This window comes from Hyaena hyaena, unplaced genomic scaffold (assembly GCF_003009895.1).
Source record: "Hyaena hyaena isolate Hyena2069 unplaced genomic scaffold, ASM300989v1 scaffold_1628, whole genome shotgun sequence".
NCBI classification, from domain to species: Eukaryota; Metazoa; Chordata; class Mammalia; order Carnivora; family Hyaenidae; genus Hyaena; species Hyaena hyaena.
Genome location: NW_024082258.1, coordinates 104075 through 120590, shown reverse-complemented (window position 1 = coordinate 120590; position 16516 = coordinate 104075). Strand labels below are relative to the sequence as shown.

At 58.5% G+C, this 16516-nt stretch overlaps 2 protein-coding genes across 2 annotated transcripts; one reads left to right on the top strand and one right to left on the bottom strand.

The window, feature by feature from the left end:
* The first annotated feature begins 973 nt into the window (after positions 1–973).
* On the top strand, positions 974–6682 carry FXYD3 (FXYD domain containing ion transport regulator 3). The gene is made up of 8 exons (XM_039224377.1): positions 974–1034; positions 3440–3499; positions 5012–5044; positions 5142–5165; positions 5897–5971; positions 6058–6094; positions 6406–6443; positions 6571–6682. The coding sequence occupies exons 1-8, from the start codon at positions 974–976 to the stop codon at positions 6588–6590; spliced, it is 348 nt and encodes a 115-aa protein (XP_039080308.1). The 3' UTR covers positions 6591–6682.
* Positions 6683–7631: 949 nt separating this feature from the next.
* Positions 7632–15129, bottom strand: LGI4 (leucine rich repeat LGI family member 4). Its single transcript, XM_039224404.1, has 9 exons — positions 14954–15129; positions 14503–14574; positions 14185–14256; positions 12894–12965; positions 12695–12766; positions 12281–12450; positions 10061–10225; positions 9414–9919; positions 7632–8593 (listed from the first exon to the last, which is right to left on the bottom strand). Exons 1-9 carry the CDS (start codon positions 15127–15129, stop codon positions 8279–8281), a joined length of 1620 nt encoding a protein of 539 aa, XP_039080335.1. The 3' UTR covers positions 7632–8278.
* Between the last annotated feature and the right edge of the window lie 1387 nt (positions 15130–16516).

Here is a 16516-nt window from a genome sequence, read left to right as displayed (position 1 = left end):
GAAGGTCTGCCTGGTGCTCGGACACCAGTTCCCAGTCTCTCCAGGGCATGACGGACATGAGGGGGAAGAGGCCACGGTCTAAAGCCCAATAGCCCCCGCCCCCACCTCCACCTCTGACCTCCATGCACCCCCACCCCCCATGACCTTGGTCATATCAGCATCTTCTGCTGACCCTCAAACTGTCAAAAGCAATGGGGACTTTAGATATCTCTCAGTTGCCACCAAGCACAGCACACAATCTTAAGTAAAAGAAATTAGATTAGGACCCCGGAGCATGACCTTCACTCACCGGTCTGCCAGACGGAAGCTCTTCTGCTAAAGATCCCGACCTTCTTCCTGCCAGGAGCTTTGCACAGGGTCAGGAGATTGAAGAAAGCCCCCTGCCTTGAGGTGAAGGGCAGAATTCCAGCCCATCCTACTCTCCCTTTGCCGCACCTGAGGCTGCTTTGACCCTGGGGACCGCAGGGAGCTCCCTGGCATTGGTGGTAGGGGAGAAGGGTGTGGAAGCTGTCTCTTTAAGAGCAGGAATGGGGTGAGAGAGCCCCTGAGCTTTAGGGAGTCCAACTTGTTCTCTACCTGCCCAGGTTTGCTTAGGGCGTGGCGGCTGCGGATAAAGGCAGGTCTCAGGCTCAGCAGCCACGTTCTCTCCCTTCTCTCCTGGAACTTTCCAAGCAGCCAGGGGAGCCACACAGGTGAGTGGCTGGGGTCCCCTCCTTCCAACAGCCTCTTGGCTCTGCTGCTCCCTCCACTTCTCTCTGTTAAAGCCACTAGAACCTCCTCCCTTTAAGGATCTTTTCTGGGGGGCAAGGGGCAGTAGATTAGAGAAAGCTCCTTCCGTTAACGTGATTCCCCTGCCCCCCATCATTCTCCCTTCAGGGGGCTGGGTGAGCCAGCTGGGATGAGAGTAAGGCCCACACATGGGATCAGGGTGACTGGGAAATCGGGGGTGTCTGAGTGGACCAGAAGCATCTGGATGGCGGGTATCTGGGTGGATAAGGCTGCAGAGGTGTGCCTGGGCGGGCTGGAGTATCCAGGTGGGTCAGGGCTGGGTTGAGGGTCATAGTGGATGGGTGGGTGCCTGGGGGGACTTGAGGTGTCTAGGGATTGGGGATGTGTGGGTCCTGAAGACCTCTTGGAAAAGGGGATGGTGGCTTCCTGGGAAAGCTATAAAATGGGGAGTCAGGTAGGGAATTTCAGGGAGATGAGGGAGTCCTCCTGCACAGGCTTGAAGGGCTTGGCCACCATCACAGGGGAGCAGAGGGGACAGCCGCGGGCGGGCGGTTGGGAGAGACGGCTATGGAAGCAGTGTTGGGGCCTGCAGGGCAGGAAAGGAGAGGGAGGGGGAGGGCCTCCATCTGCAGGCTGTCCTCCTCTCTGAGCCTTCACACCGACATCACATTCATCAGGAGCGGTTCCCGAGCCTCTTCCAGAGCCTAAGCTGGAAGGCGAGGCCAGATGCCCAGACGCCAGCTCCCAGCGGCCTGCACTGTGGGACGCCCAGGCTGGAAATGTCGCCCAGGGGCTGGGGCGCCGCTAAAAGCACTCATCCACGCCCTGTGCCAGGGATGCTGGGAGGGGCCCGAGATGGGGAGGAACGGAACCCTGAGAGCCGGGGGGACGTGGTGAATTCCATGGACAGAAGCTTCCGAGCTGGGACCCTGGGTCCCGGGGGACAGCATGCGGCATTGAGCTGAGTTAGCAGGGGTTACAGGGTTGTGACGACAACGTGGGGTAACCACAGAGCTGGCTCCATCAAGCTGTGAAGATTGCGTAAGTGAATAAATGGATAGAGCTGAAACAGTGCCTGGCATGGGGGAAACGCTCACTTAAGCGCGAGCTCTCTGTTTCTTAAGTTTATTTATTTGGTGGGGGGAAGGAGAGAGGGAGAGAAAATCCTAAGCAGGTTCCGTGCTGTCAGCCCAGAGCTGGATGTGGGGCTCGAACTCACAGACTATGAGATCATGACCTAGGATGAAATCAAGAGCCACCCAGGGGCCCCCAGCACTAGCTCCTATTCCTAGTATTAGTATCATCTCGGGGTGACTTGGTGAGGAACCACCCGCACGCTCACTCCAGCTCCTATCCCCACATTTGTGGGGTCCTAAGCACCGTAGCAATGCTTCGCAAAGCTGCAGACCCCCTTCCTGTAAGAAATGGACATTCAAACTAAAATTTTGAGTCCACCCTAAAGGATTAACAGCCGAGAGGATTCCCAGCACCTGAGTGTACAGGAACCGAAGAAGTCTGTGCAAGAAACAGGAAGGAATACGGGGTGGGGGTTGTATGGCGGGTTATGGAGAGAGACGGGGTCACTCTCTTCAGCTGTGCACAGGAGTCGCGGGGACACAGCAGGGAGCGGCAGAAGGCTTTTCACCAGGCTTAGCGAGGGCATGTGTTTGCCATCGGTGAAATGAAGGATAGGACAGATCACGTCTGGGGTTGGTGGGGTGGGGGTGGGGCGGTGAAATGGGTGAGGACGCAGCAAGGTCACTGGGCAGTGCCCAGCACGGGGTGGGTCAGAGGACGTGCTAGCTCTTGCTATCAACGTTTTGGCAGTGTGTGCTTGTGGCAGTGGGGCAGGGCTGGGGGAGGGGGAGACTGGGCCACACATGGGGGCTTCTCTTGGATGCTCCGGACCTGGGATGTGGGGGGGGAGGGGAGCTGATGCCAGACCAGGAAGTGGATGGAGGGCTTCTTCTTGCTGGGCAGGCCTACCTGGGGAAAGAGGAAGCTGTGGCTGCCAGGAGGAGCTTGCCAGAGCCTGGGGCACGCGCGGGGGTAGAATTGGGGGGGGCTGCAGCCAGATGACTCCTCTCTGCTCCGCCCTCATGGCCACCCCAGCTCCCGGTTCTCCCTCCCCCATGGCTTCCCCCAAGGAGCCAGCGCGGTCCCGGCCCTGGCCCAGCCCGAGGTCTGCAGAGGCAGGGCAGGCAGGCTCGGAGCTGCCTATGGGAGACACACCCGGGAACCCGGGCTTCTTGCCACCTGGCTCCCAACATCCCGTTTCCCAAAACACCCCAAGGCCCTGAGAGTCCAGAGTGACGAGCAGCCTCCTCAGAGCCAGGCTGCTTTAAATCCCACTCCCTGCCAGGGTGACCCTACGCACCCATTTTAGCTCTCAGGCCCCATCTTACAGATGGGGATAACAGCAGGCAGCACCTTCCTCGTTTGGTCGCCGGTGCAACACACTTAAAGCCCCAAGTTGGTGGCCAGGGAGTTATCACTGTGGTCCCTCACCGGGTCTGCATTGTCAGCCAGCCCTCCCTGCACTTACCTCCCAGCCAGTGAGTGGGTTTTAATGCCAGCCTTTCTGCCCTGGGGCGAGCTGCGAACCCTGGGTGGGGGCAGAGTAGGAGAGGACTGGGAGCCTGAGGCATCTGTCTGGCATCCGGCCTTCCCGCTAAAGCTGGACCCTCCCCACCCGCCCCCACCCCTCCAGGCCAGCTCGCTGCAGCCACCTTGCAAGAGATGACCTTGAGCCTGCTCATTCTCCTGGCAGGTGCGTACCATCCCCAGGACTGCGTTTTCCCCAAGCCCCTCTGCGGACTGGTGGCCTAGCTCCATGTCTCTCTTGTGCCTCCCGCCTCCCCTGACTACCAGGACAGCATTTCCTTGACGATAAGAAGTGCCACAAGAGTGATTTCCAGGGACACACAAAGCCGCTCTTATAGCAGTGGCTCACACAGCTAGAAAGTCACCCTCTTGAGGGCCAAGAAGGCTCAGCCCTGTGTACTGGTCTAACACCTCCCTAACACTAGTTCAAGAGATACTTGGGCACTCAGTGTATGCAGCGGTTATGGAAATCCTTTGTGCCTCAGTATCCCCAGCTGTAAAAATGAAGACAATAATAGTATGCACTTAATAGCCATTACACAAGTTAGTACTTGAAAAGCGGTTAGAACAGGGCCCAGTACAGAGTAAGCACATTGTGTTTGTACTTTAAATATCATTAAAAAATACTAATCTCCTTTTCACAAAGAAAGAACAGAGCTCAGGCCCAGAGCTTGGGTGGCCCACTGCTTCTAGCCAGAATGTAATCCTAGTCCTCAGCTTTTATGGTACTTTTTTTTATCCCTTACATTGGGCAAGATTAGCATTCCATCCAGGGCAATGATATAAAGCTGCATGTTTTAGTAAAGTGCATTAAAGTTATGAGTGAGTTGCTTTAAAAGGAAGTGGTGAGCAAACACCAGAACAGGTGGGGTGTGGATGAGGCTCTGAGGACGACTGGAGACTGATGCCAGCTGTCGTCTTGATAAGTTGATAAGAATGTTGCTCCGTGGGGCGCTGGGAGGCTCAGTCGGCTAAGCGGTCAACTTCAGCTCAGGTTATGATCTCGCAGTTCATGAATTCGAACCCTGCGCGGGCTCGCTGCTCTCAGCACAGAGCAGGCTTCTGATCCTATCTCTCTCTCTCTGCCCCTTCCCTGTTATGTCTCTCTCTCTCTCTCTCTCTCAAAATTAAACATTAAAGGGGCGCCTGGGTGGCTTAGTCGGTTAAGCGTCCGACTTTCGCTTAGGTTATGATCTCACGGTTCGTGGGTTCGCGCCCCACGTCGGGCTCTGTGCTGACTGCCAGCTCAGAGCCTGGAGCCTGTTTCAGTCTGTGACTCCCTCTCTCTCTGACCCTCCCCTGCTCACGCTCTCTCTCTCTCTCTAGAAATAAATAAAAAAAACCTTTAAAAAAAATTAAACATTAAAAAAAAAGAATGTTATTCCATTTCTGCAGGAGGCGTGGATTAGCCAGGTGTCTGGAAACACCAGGCCACAGACTGGCCCAAAGCCACCCAGATTAAAACCTAGTTCAGGAGGCAAATGGCAGGGCTCACAGGCGTGGGGCTCAGGGGGAAGCCCATACCTCCGGGGTGAAACGTGCCGAGGTGGTCAGTTTGGGGCCAGACGCCTGTGCCCTCAGGAGGAGGGGGACTGTCCCCTGAGGCTCCGTGGCTCTGCCTGTCAGCTTTACTGAGGCTGGCGCCGTCATCCCCTCCCCCTCCTGCCTCTCTCAGCAGGCCTGCCTGCCCTGGATGCCAACGACCCAGAAGGTGAGTCAGACTGGACCCCTCCACCAGCTCACCCCCAAGTTCTCCCCCGCCCCTTGGCTATTGTCCTGGATTCACGTTCTTTTCTCTTTCCTTGCAGATAAAAACAGCCCTTTCTACTATGGTGAGAGCGTGCACCTCTCTGTTCGCGGCCTCCCTACCCCGACCTACTACTTTGTGCCAAGGGTCGCACACAGGTTGGGTGAGGGTCTGATGTGGGCGAAACAGGGGTGAGGATAGGAAGGGGCGATGATTGGGGCACTGAACAGTCAACACCTTAGAATAAAGGAACACAGGAACGAACGAGGCCAGTCTGGTCCCTGGAGGGTTCCCTTCCTGCAGGATAGACATGGAGGAAGCCAGGTCAGTTCACAGGAGGCCGTTATGGTTCAAATCAACTGCAGGGGGAAGGGCTGTCCTGCAAAAACTGCCTGAAGGAGGTGAGCTATGCGGTGGCCTCCGTGCATTTTCGAAGACACACTCCAGACACACACTCCAGACCTCCAGACCTTTGTTCCTTCTGATCCCTTTGCCACGGCCCCTGCCTCACCTCCCCGGGTCTCTGCTCAGAGAAGTCTCCCCTGATCACTCTTGCTCTCCGACTTTTTGTCCCCTGGCCCTGCTTATTTGTCTTCAGAAAGCTTATCTCCACGTGACCTTCCACTGAATCTCTTATCGGTTGTGTGTAAAGGAGAATGTGAACACAGGAGGGCTGGGGGCCGGCTGTTCACTCTGTATCCCCGGCTCCCTGCCCGGCATAGGTGCCCAATACCTACTGGTTGGATAGATGGAGGTTTGGATGGGGGGAGGGGTGGCCACAGCAGGCACTGACGGCGCCCTCCGGGTCTCTCCTAGACTGGTACAGACTCCGGGTCGGCGGGCTCATCTGCTCAGGAGTTCTGTGCGCCATTGGCATCATCGTCCTCATGAGTGAGTGGGGACGCTGGTGGCTGAGCTGGCAGGGCAAGGCTGCGGGTCCGGGTCCTCTCTCCCAACCAGCCCCTCTCCCCCAACAGGTGGGAAATGCAAATGCAAGTTCAGCCAGAAGCCCAGGTAAGATGGGTTTCCTGTGTGCCTGGCTCATACCGAACAGACACCTTTCACTGGTGTAAAGGGCTAAATCTCACAGAAAGAGGCCTCCTGGTTCTGCCCTGGAGAATTCTCGCCACTAAGAATTTTCCAGGTTTATTCGTCAGAGCCGATCACCTTCAGAGGGCCCCAAATCCTGAAAAGCTTGGGTCCCTGGAATGGTACAACCAGCAATGGAAAAATAGCCAGGAAGCTATGTCAGGGCAAGCCGAGAATCCTCTGGCCTTGTGAGAACAAGGGGGTGGATACTGATCTCATCACTCTTCTTTGCCTAGTCATCATCCAGGGGACGCCCCACCTCTCATCGCTCCAGGTAACACAGGACCAGAATGGGGGGAGGGGAACAGGATGTGAGGGGTGGGTGCTTGTGTGCGTGTGTGCACGTGCCTTGGGGAGAGAACTCCATTTGCATTCACAAGCTGACCCATCATCTCTCCCAGGCTCTGCCCATAACTGTTGAGGATGGACCAACTCTAAGGACACAGACATCCCTTCTCTTCCCTCAAGTCTTGGCTCTGCACGGGAGCCTGGGCTCCAGGATGGAATTCTCCCTCCCCTACTCAGATTGCCTTGCCAGAGTCTCATCTCAGTTTTCACTGGGCGGGGGTGGGGGGTGGGGGTGGTGTCTTTTTGTTCAATTTTTAATCTAAAAATTGATCTCGCCTCCTGCCTGAGCAGCCTCAAGACTCCCTGCGCTGGGGTGGGTTTTCACCGGCAGGTGGTACAGAAGCCGGCAGCTCATCTCTCTGTTGGGAAAAGCCCAAGGCCTAGTGACTGGCATGAGGTCCCCCCTCTGCCTCCCAAGGCTAGGGGAGCCATGAGCGCAATTTAAAATTTTCTAGTAGCCAAATGGCGGAGACTCCAGGGAGTGAGAGAGCTCTAACCAGATGGAATGCTGGGACGTTCAAGTGGACACTGAGACCATCCCAGGAAAACAGGGATCTTCCTATCATGACATGAGTCAGATTATGATTATAATAGTAAGACCCCATGACCCCCCTCATTTACCTGAAATCCCACTAAATTATAGAAGACCCTTTCTAGTACCCACTTGTCCCTGTGAGATCTCTAAATAATTCCCCACGAGACTAATAATATACAGTGGCCACATGGTGTGAGAACCTCCGAGGAGCTTCATACTCCCTTGAGACTCCCCAATATCCGATAAGATCTCCAAAATGTCCCCAAAGGCACCCCCATATAATGCCTAAAACCCTTTAAAACACCCCAAACTATCTCCTACGATGTCCTGAGACATGACCCCAAGAAAGGCCCCACAATAAACCGGTGACTTGTCCCGTTATTTCCCTCAAACATTTCATGAGCCCCCCGCCCCCAACCAGGAGCCCACACTCAAAGGGCTCTCGAAAACGCATCAGGGGCAGCCAAAATGCACCCCTGGGACCTCTCCCCTCCAAAATACTGTTTCCGGACACAACTCCTCCTCGCTCTGCCCCCATGTCACTCAGGAGACCCCTTCTCCCAAAGAGCCCACAATGAGTGGGGCGGGTGCACAGCGCGTTTATTGAGCTCATACACTTTCCGTCCTCTCCAGAGACAGGGGAGCCCGGGAACCCCCAACAGCTCCTACTTTCCCACCTATTTCCCACGCACTCGCCAGAGGGCCAACATGCTGGGCTTCCGCCTTGGCAGTAGGCATGCACACAAGCAGCAGAGGAAGTTAGCAAGCCAGGCCGGGGAAACCGGCCCAGCGACTGATGACGTCACGGAGGCGGGCACTAAAAGCGATTGGCCAGATTGAGTTTAGAGGGAGAGGAAAGCTGTCTCCTCCCTGTACTTTCCCTGGGAGCAGGAGGGGTGGGAGTGGGCTTGAGGGGGCCGCTTCCAGACCTCATGGAGTTCTGCACAGTACCCCCACCATGACCTCGGTGTCCCGGCCCCTTGCAGTGCCCCAGCCCGAGCCCCCAAGTCATCCTTAGTCAGAGCGTGTGCCGCCAGCCAAGATGTTGCTTAAGACGGGGGGTTCAAGGCGCTTATCTTGAACTCGGCCTGTGGTCAGTACCTCACAGATAACGTCACCCTGGGTAGGGCCAGGAGAGGCCATTCAAGTGGGTGTCCGGGGGCCTGGGACTCCCTGTGCCCCCTCTGCTCCAAGCCATGTGCAAGGTCCCAAGGTCTCCTCGCGTTTCAGGCGCTGAGGTCTAACTCGTGATGCTGGTAGATCTGCGTGGGGCCCTTGAAGCAAGCTGCGAAGAGGAAGCGTCTGCCCGCCATGGTGACGTGGGCGAAGGCGCGAGGGGCCACCAGGGCTGGGGGCCCCAGCTCCTGCAGCGGCTCCAGGAGCCCTTTGTCAGGCTCAAGACGGAAGACCCGACTGAAGGCGAAGTCGCTGCCCAAGATAGCCAGCTGGTCCCTGGCGATGAGCAGTGGCTGAAAGACGTGGGCACCCCGCGAGGGCAGTTGCTGCAGCAGGCGGAACATGGAGCCGTCCCAGCGCATGACCTGTGAAGTGTGGCCCCAAGTTAGGGCCTGGGGTCCAGGAGGGCCCGGCCTGCAGGCAGCGCTCTGTGCTGCAAGAGCGCTTGGGACAGCTTGGAGACAAGCCTGTAGGTCTCCAAACTCCTGCAGCTTTCTTACCCTCATACATGTCACCACCCAGCTGCTCAGGCCACAGACTTGGAGTCATTCTTGGCCCCTGTCTCTCCCTCACACCCCACCTAGAGTCGGTCAGCTTCACCTGCGATGCTGTGTTTCTCCCGTCTCCTCTGGCCGCGCTCCGGCCCAGCCACAGTCCCCTCCCTCCTGGACCATGACAGCAGTCCCTGGTCTCCCCACCCCCATCCCTGCACCCACATCTGCTCCCCACGTATGTCCCGTGAACACCTGAGTCAGATCAGTGCCTTCCAGGCTCAGAGTGCTCCGCCTGGCCATACCTCACCCCCAGAATGAGAAGGCTAGAGGGGGTGCGCCGTCAGCCCTGGGGATTCAGAGTGTGGTGGCTGTGGTCAAGTGGAAGTCTTAGAGTGTGTCCGAGGTACAGAGCCAGAGTTTGGGGGTAGAATCAGAATCGTGGGGCCAGTGTCAGTGTTGGGGGATAGGAAGTGGTTTATGGTCAGCCAGCCTGAGGAGTCACCGACTTGGGGTCAGCATCAGGGTGGCCAGAGTTCAAAGATCAGCACGCTAGGTGGGGTCGGAGTTCAAAGGTCAGCCTGGGAGGTCATTCAGAGTTAAGGGATCAGCGTGCAAGGTGGGGTCAGCGCCGAAAACCCAGCCCTGAGGGGGCCGCAGGTCAGGTCCGGCTTGTGTCGGGGCCCAGCCTCACCATGGAGTCCCCGATGTAGCGGGTGAGGCACAGGAACACATCCCCACCAGCTTGGAAGTGGCGTGTGGCATAGACGTCCTCGGCCTCGGGGATGTCCGTGCGCCGCTCGAAGCGGCCTCCGAGCCAGTGGAAGAGCACGGGCCGCTGTGAGGCGGAGGCCAGCAGCAGATGGGGCCGGCCATCGAGCTCCAGGGCCTCGGCATCCGTGTCCCGGTGCCAGGCGTGCAGGCTCTGGCGAGGGTAGAAGCCGGGCCCGTCCCGGCACAGCAGTGTGGTGCTGCCCGCCTTGGAGGCGTCGGCCACCACGAAGCAGGGCTGCCCGTCCAGCCACAGGAGCTCGGCGTCATTGGGCCGCAGCAGCCGTCGCGGGGCCAGGGCCTGCGTGGGGGCCAGGCGCAGGCCGGGGCTGGGCCGGGCCCACAGCTGCGAGCCCCCCCACAGGCGGGCGGCCAGCACGAAGAGGCGGGGGCCCAGCACCAGTGGCTTGCAGGACACCACCGAGGGCGCTGTGGGGGGGCGGGGGGGGTTGAGGGGAGGTAGTCAGGGAGCAGCAGGCCAGGTCAGGCCAGCCAGGCGGGTCGGGGCCGCCTGGGCGGGGAGGGGGGGGGGGCTACGGGGCCGGGCAGGAGGCTGGGAGGGGGGCTCACCGGACAGCTCTTCTTCGGGTCGGAAACGCTGCAGGCTGTAGTCCCAGGTGAGGATCAGACAGCGGCCTGCAAAGGGCTGTGCCAGGACCATGTGGGGCTCCCCCTGGTAGGTGAAAGACTCGACGCCCAGCGCTGACTCCCCAACCGTCTGAAACCAGGACAGCTCTGGGGGGTGGCAAGAGAGAGTCAGGCAGGCGCGGGGGACCCCAACGGCCCTCTTCGCTGAGCCTCGGTTTGCACATCTCTGAAATGAGGACCGTCACAGGGGGCACCTCATAGGGACATCGAGTGGAATCTTTTTATCTGTGGACGAATTAAGTCACGCAACAAGGTGAGACCTTATTTTCTAAGCTGCATGGCGTCATCAAATAACTGCTTAGAAACAGCATGTTTATGAATTCATTTAACTCCACGAGATCCCTATGAGGGACATTTCATTATACATTTCATTATTTCACTATATTTCACAGATGAGGAAACTCAGGCTGAGAGGCAGGCACAGGATTGGCAGCACAATCCATCCTCACCGTCTTCCCCGAAATAGGGCTAGAGCACAAAGCTGCCCAGGCAGGGGCCGCATCACCCCAGCCCTCCCCAACACCCCCCCTCCTGAGCTGAGGCGTGGCCATGTCCAAGCCAGGTTTCGGAGGGAAAGAGCCATGGGGGTGACGCTCATCTCACTTGTGCGGCAGCAGTTCATCCCCGGACTCAGTCTCTTTCCCCTTCTCCCCGTGACCCGGCACGTGGATGTGCCATGACTCGATTTCAATCATGGAAGCCAGGACGACACCCAGGGGCTGTCCCCACCCACCTGGCCTGCTCACCTCAGTCCCTCCTCTCTTTTCTTGTTCATGGTAAGCAACTTAGCTTTTATGGTCATGATGCACCAAGGTCGCCCAGCGCAGTGGTGGACTTGCCGGGTGGTAGACTCCTGGTTTTAATACTTCACTCTCTGTGCCAGGTCCTGTCTCCAGGTACCAGGGTTGAAGCAATGAGCCAAACCACCAAGGATGCCCACCCCAAGGGGGATCTCTTAAAAATGTCCATCCTATCCTCACCCCCTGTTCAGAGCCCTCCACGGCTTCCCACAGCCGTCCGCGTAAAGTCCACTCTGCTCTCTGTGGCTTTCAGAGCCGTACCCAGTGAGGCTTCTGCAGCCTTCAATGTCACCTGTGTCCTTTCCTGCACTCGCTCCCCAGGACACTGCCTGCCGGTGACCCTCAAGCAGGACAAACGCTCTGCTGCCTCAGGGCCATTGCACATGCTGTCCTCTCTCTCTAGAGTGCTCTTCTGGATCTAAAGCCACCTCTTCAGAGAAGCCTTCTCCAATCAGTGCCCCATGGAGGGGAGGACGGCCCCCCCCCACTGAATCTCCCTCACCACTCCCTGTGTTTATCACAATGTGTAGCATACATTTGTTTCTGCAATGCTTTATTTAATGCCCGCGTCCTCACCTGCCAGGGTTCTGAAGGTGAGGCCCTATCTTGGCTACCACACTGCCCATCGCCTCTCCCAGGGCTGGACACAGAGTGCCTAGTGAATCTTTGAGGGGTAGCTTAAGTTAAATTCTCCAGTTCGGTGGGTCCCACAGACCAAAAACATGTCTCACACTTAGATGATGGTAATAATCGATTATTATATCTATAGCCTTCGGATCTGAACTCAAACGCACGCTGCTCCAGGAAGCCCTCCCTGGCCGTCGCTCTGGCTCTGGGCACCTGCAGCTCTGTTGGCTTCCCCCATGCCAGCCCTGACCCCTCTCTCACTCTCCACCTTCCTCTGCGCTGTGGGCGCTGGGAGGGCTGGAGCCAGGGCCATCCTCATAGCTGCCGAGTCTCCTGCAGTGCCCGGGACCCGTAAGGGTACCAAAATATATTTATGGAAAAGCAGAATGATCATAGCAGGTATTTTTAAAAGGTCATTTTTATATTAGTAACACCGAGCAGAGCGAACATTCAGGAGGGGCTCCCATCCGAGGTTCTGCCCCAGGTGCATCACTGAATGCTCACTGCAATCCTAGGTCACTGTTTATTACCTCCATTTTACAGATGAGGAAACTGAGGCTCAGGGAGGTGATGCTGCTTGCTCAGGGTCTCACAAGCTGGGAAATGGCAGAGCAGGGAGTGAGGTGAGCCCGTCAGCCCTGGCAGCCACCCCCCCGGCCCCCCGCCTTCTTCTGGACCCCTGCTGCCCCTCCCGCCTTGCCCGGAAAGCCCCCACCTATGGCTCTGCACTTGAACGTCTTGGGGTCGAGGTGGCGGAGCTGCACGTGGGCCAGAGCAGTGGGGCCGGCGCAGGCCCCGGTGCCCACGCTGGCGTTCACGGTGGGCATCCACTGCAGCAGCCAGAGGACGCGGCAGTCACACTGGATCGGGTTCCCGCGGAGGTCCCTGGGGCAAGAGGCCGGGGAGGGGCTGCGACCTGGCTTCCAGCCCCTCCAGGCCACACTCCCTGCCCCCTCCCCCGGCAAGCGTTCAGGGTGGGGCCCCAGAGGTGGCTCAGGAAATACGTAAGGACCCTTGCGGCTGTACTCAGTTATGTCAGCCGAAAGTGGGCACACAGCAAGCAGCCCCCTTCCCTCTCAGACATTCCCCACTCCCCCCCCCCGCCCCGCCCAGCCCCCTCGAGCCTCACACATGAGTTAGGGTCTCCAGGCCTCGGAACAGGAATCTGGGGAGGGTCTCGAGATTATTATTGGCCAGGCTCCTGGTGGAAGGAGAGGAGGAGGAACCGTCACCTGCGACCTGGATGCCCCGTGTTCCCGGGTGACGGGGTCTGGGGGCCGTCAGGGCGGGCTGGGGAGGCAGAGGGGCGAGGCCTCGGGGGCACGCACAGGTGTGTGAGTGAGCGAAGTCCTCTGAGAGCGTTCTTAGAGATGGAGCCAATCTCATTGTCCTCGATGAAGCTGTGGAGGGAAGGTGTGCTGAGCGGGAGGCCCTCGGTTCCCTGATGTGGCCCCGTAGCGCTTGGGGGACTCACCCCACGGAAGCCACAGGCCACTGGAATGTGCTGAGCCTCCCCAGAAACCTCTCCTCCCTAAGGTCCCAGCCTACAGTCCGAGGAGCCAGGAACATAACCCTGCGCTCTCTGCCAGCCTGACAGTGAACACTGCCACCATGTCACCACCACGGCCACCAGGGCACCAGCACCATCATCCATTATGACTGACACCCGTGCTCTTCGCCATCACCAGCCTCAGTGCCAGTAAGTGCCAAGACCATCACCAGCATACTGTGCCGCCACCATCACCACCCACGGCCACCAACCCCATCACTAATACGGATAAGCATCACCGACAACACAGCCTTCACACGACAACACCAAAATGACGGCCCCCGTCATCACCAGCCCTGGAACCACTTCCAAAAGCACAAGTGCCTGCACTGCCGACACCAACATCCCCGTTATGCGCAGCACCCCCTTCTCTACCCACCACCGAGCACCACTACCGCCCCCCCCCCCAAGCCCAGTACCGGCAAGGCCGCCCTCACACCGACACCAACGTCCTGCCCATGGCCGCCGCCCAGTGCTGTAACTACCAACACCCACAACACGACACCACTGACATCAGCCCCTCAAACTTCACCATCGGCATCACCACCAGCACGATCACCGTTGGGTCCGCCACTTTTGCCAGCGCCATCCCCACCCCGTCATCCTCATGATCGATCCCCATGAGCGGCGGCAACAGGGCCGCCTTCCACACCGTCATCGCCAACACCAGCGCAGGGCCAGCGCTGTCATACTGTCATCACGGCCACCACCGCCGCCGTCACCACATCACCACCATCACCGCGCGGAGTGGTTCCTGTCGGTTTAAAACATTTCCTTGCCTCTGGCCTCTTTGTCCTGCCCCTGGGCTCCCACAAGTCAGGTGGGGCCAGAAACGGTCTTGGGTTCTCCAGGCCCTTTGTGGACCTTGAAGCACAGAGAGGGGAGGTGAGCAGGCTGAAATGACACAGCCGAGCAGGCTTCCTGCCAAGACACCAGGCCTCTTGCTCCTCCAGGAAGGACCCTTGTCCAGACCCTCCCTCCTGTGCCAATAAGCCTCTAAACTGCCCTCCACACTCAGACGCACGTCCGCCAAGCCCCCCTCCCTGCCCCCATCGCCCGGCCTCACTCACAGATACTGCAGGTGGGACAGGCCCGCAAATGCATCGTCCTCAATCACAGAGAAGGAGTTGGCTGAGAAGAGGCTGGCAAGGGAGCGAGAAAGAAATTTTTCCAGAGTTGCTGCTCCTCCCTGACATTTTAATGTCGGCCCCCACCCTCAACCCAGGTGGGCACTGTCTCTCACACACACACACACACACACATGCACACGCGTGCACTGCTTTCACAGACATGCACATACACACCTGTGTGCACACCCCCCCACGCACCTGTGTGAACACCCACCCACTCCCTCAAGCTAGTTGTCGACTCGGCTGGGCCCCACTCACAGCAGGTGCAGTGTGGGCACCCTCAGGAAGCTGCCGGCCTTCAGCTGGGTGACTCCAGTCCTAACGAGTGAGCTGGGGACGTGGGCAGTGGTGGGTGAGGAGCAAACCGCCCCAGTGCTCCAGTCCCGCCCCAGGGCCGTCTCCTGCCGGGGAACACGGGCGTGCCGCCCCAACCCTGGCTGGCGTTCCTTTACACCCCGGGGACGCAGGCTTCTGCCCCTCCCTTGGCAAGGATCCTGGCAACACGCAGTCCACCCCCTGGCTGTCCCCCTGCTGGGGCTGCCCCTGTGCTTCGGAATTGCCCTTCCGCTCCTGTCCAAATCCCAGGAGCCCCCGTGAGGCATCCCAACATCCTTTGCTGCCCACCTCCCAAGGTCCTGAAGGGCCCGGCACCCTGCCCCCGAGCCCTGGGGTCCCGGGATGCCCATCCTCACCCTCACGTGACACTCACAGTGACAGCAGGGTCAGGGGGAAGCTCTCAGGCAGGTCCGGAGAGCCCTCACACAGGGCACTGTCCTTGGAGCAGGAGCAACTCGGAGGACACTTTCCCTTTGGTGGTCTCCAGGCCCCCCCCGCGCCCGGCCCGGCCAGCAGCAGCAGCAGCAGCACAACGCCTGCCCCTCCCATCCCCCTCGGCCCCCCCGCCGCGGCACCGGTGGGCCAGGGCCACTACATCTCCCATGCCAGGCGACCCTCCATTCCTCCAGCTGGCACTCCCCGTCCTGGCTTCTCTCTCCTTTCTCAGTCTCTCTTTCAGCCTGTTTTCTTCCCCTGTCCCTTTGGTGTCCAATTTTCTGTTTACTTCTTTTTCCCTGCCTTTCTGCCTCTGTCTCTTTTTGTATTTCTGACTCAGTGAGTTAGTCAGTTTTCCACTCTCTGTCTTTATTTCCGTCTGTCTCTCTATCTCTGTTTCTCTCTCTCAGTCTCTGCCTGTTGGCCTGTGTGTGTCTCTCTCTGTCTGGTATCTTTATTTCTCACCCCCCTTTCCAGTTCCCTGTTCTTCCCCTCCTCCCACGCCCCTTCTCCTTGGAGGTTTGGGAAAGGGACTTGCTGGGCACCGGGTGCCTCCAGCAAAGCAGCATAAGAAGGAGGAGGGGGTCAGAGGCCATAGGAAGAGCAGCCCTAAGGAAGGGACTGGATGGCCCCATGGGAGGGGAGGGGCCACAAGGGGCCGGAGCTGACCACTCTCAGCCAGCCCCCTCCCCAGGTTTCCCACTCCACCCCACTCAGGGAGTGTAAGGAGGATGTCACCCGGGTGGGGACCGGATGGCTCTGCAGGCGGAGGGGGTGGGAAGAGAGACAACTGGGGGCCGGAGCCATCCTGGCCCCTCCCAGCCAGCCCCCTCCCCTGGCTCTGGGAGGGTGTGATGCTGATGCGCAGGGTCACGGAGGCTTGGAAGGGTCCAGCTGCTCCCTCTGGTGGCCAAACAGGGAAGGGCAGCTGCCCTGCCCCGAAACCACAGCCTCCTCACCAGCCTGAAATTAACCCCTTGAGTGCCCACCACCCACTGTGGGTAAGGAACCAATGCAAGCAGACAACGATGGTGATGATGCCAATCCCCTTCCTCGGCGTTGGCTCTGCACTAGGCCCTGTCCTCAAAGTTTATTAGCTCATGCTGACCTCACCACAACCCTCGAAGGCTGACCCTTTGATAGAGCTATTTTACAGGCACAAACACTGAGGAGAGAGCTCACGTAATTTGAGATTTGGGTTGCTGACTGGGGCTGAGCCAGCACCCAAGCCCTGTAGCTGGCTCCAAGGTGTGTCCTCGTGATTCTGTGCTCTTTCTTGGGAGGCCAGAACTCATGCACACTGGTTGTTTTCATTTGGACTCCGCTTTGAGCAGTAAATAAGAAAAATACATAAATAAATGACACTTGGTCCCCAACCTGCAATGGTAGTAACAATAGGTATTGAGCACTTACTGTATGCCTGACTTAACATGAGTTTACTCAGTTCTCACCACATCCCAGTGAGGTGGGATCCCCACTTTGCAGATGGGAAAACTGAGGC

Coding starts and splice junctions, on each gene's coding strand:
- LGI4 (XM_039224404.1), bottom strand. CDS start 15,129: ATGGGAGGGGCAGGCGTTGTGCTGCTGCTGCTGCTGCTGGCCGGGCCG. Junction 12,767..12,893: donor CTTCGCTCACTCACACACCT/GTGCGTGCCCCC, acceptor TCCTTCCACCAG/GAGCCTGGCCAATAATAATC. Junction 10,226..12,280: donor GTTCAAGTGCAGAGCCATAG/GTGGGGGCTTTC, acceptor GCCACCCCCCAG/AGCTGTCCTGGTTTCAGACG.
- FXYD3 (XM_039224377.1), top strand. CDS start 974: ATGGCGGGTATCTGGGTGGATAAGGCTGCAGAGGTGTGCCTGGGCGGG. Junction 3,500..5,011: donor CCTGCTCATTCTCCTGGCAG/GTGCGTACCATC, acceptor CTCTCTCAGCAG/GCCTGCCTGCCCTGGATGCC. Junction 6,095..6,405: donor AAGTTCAGCCAGAAGCCCAG/GTAAGATGGGTT, acceptor TTCTTTGCCTAG/TCATCATCCAGGGGACGCCC.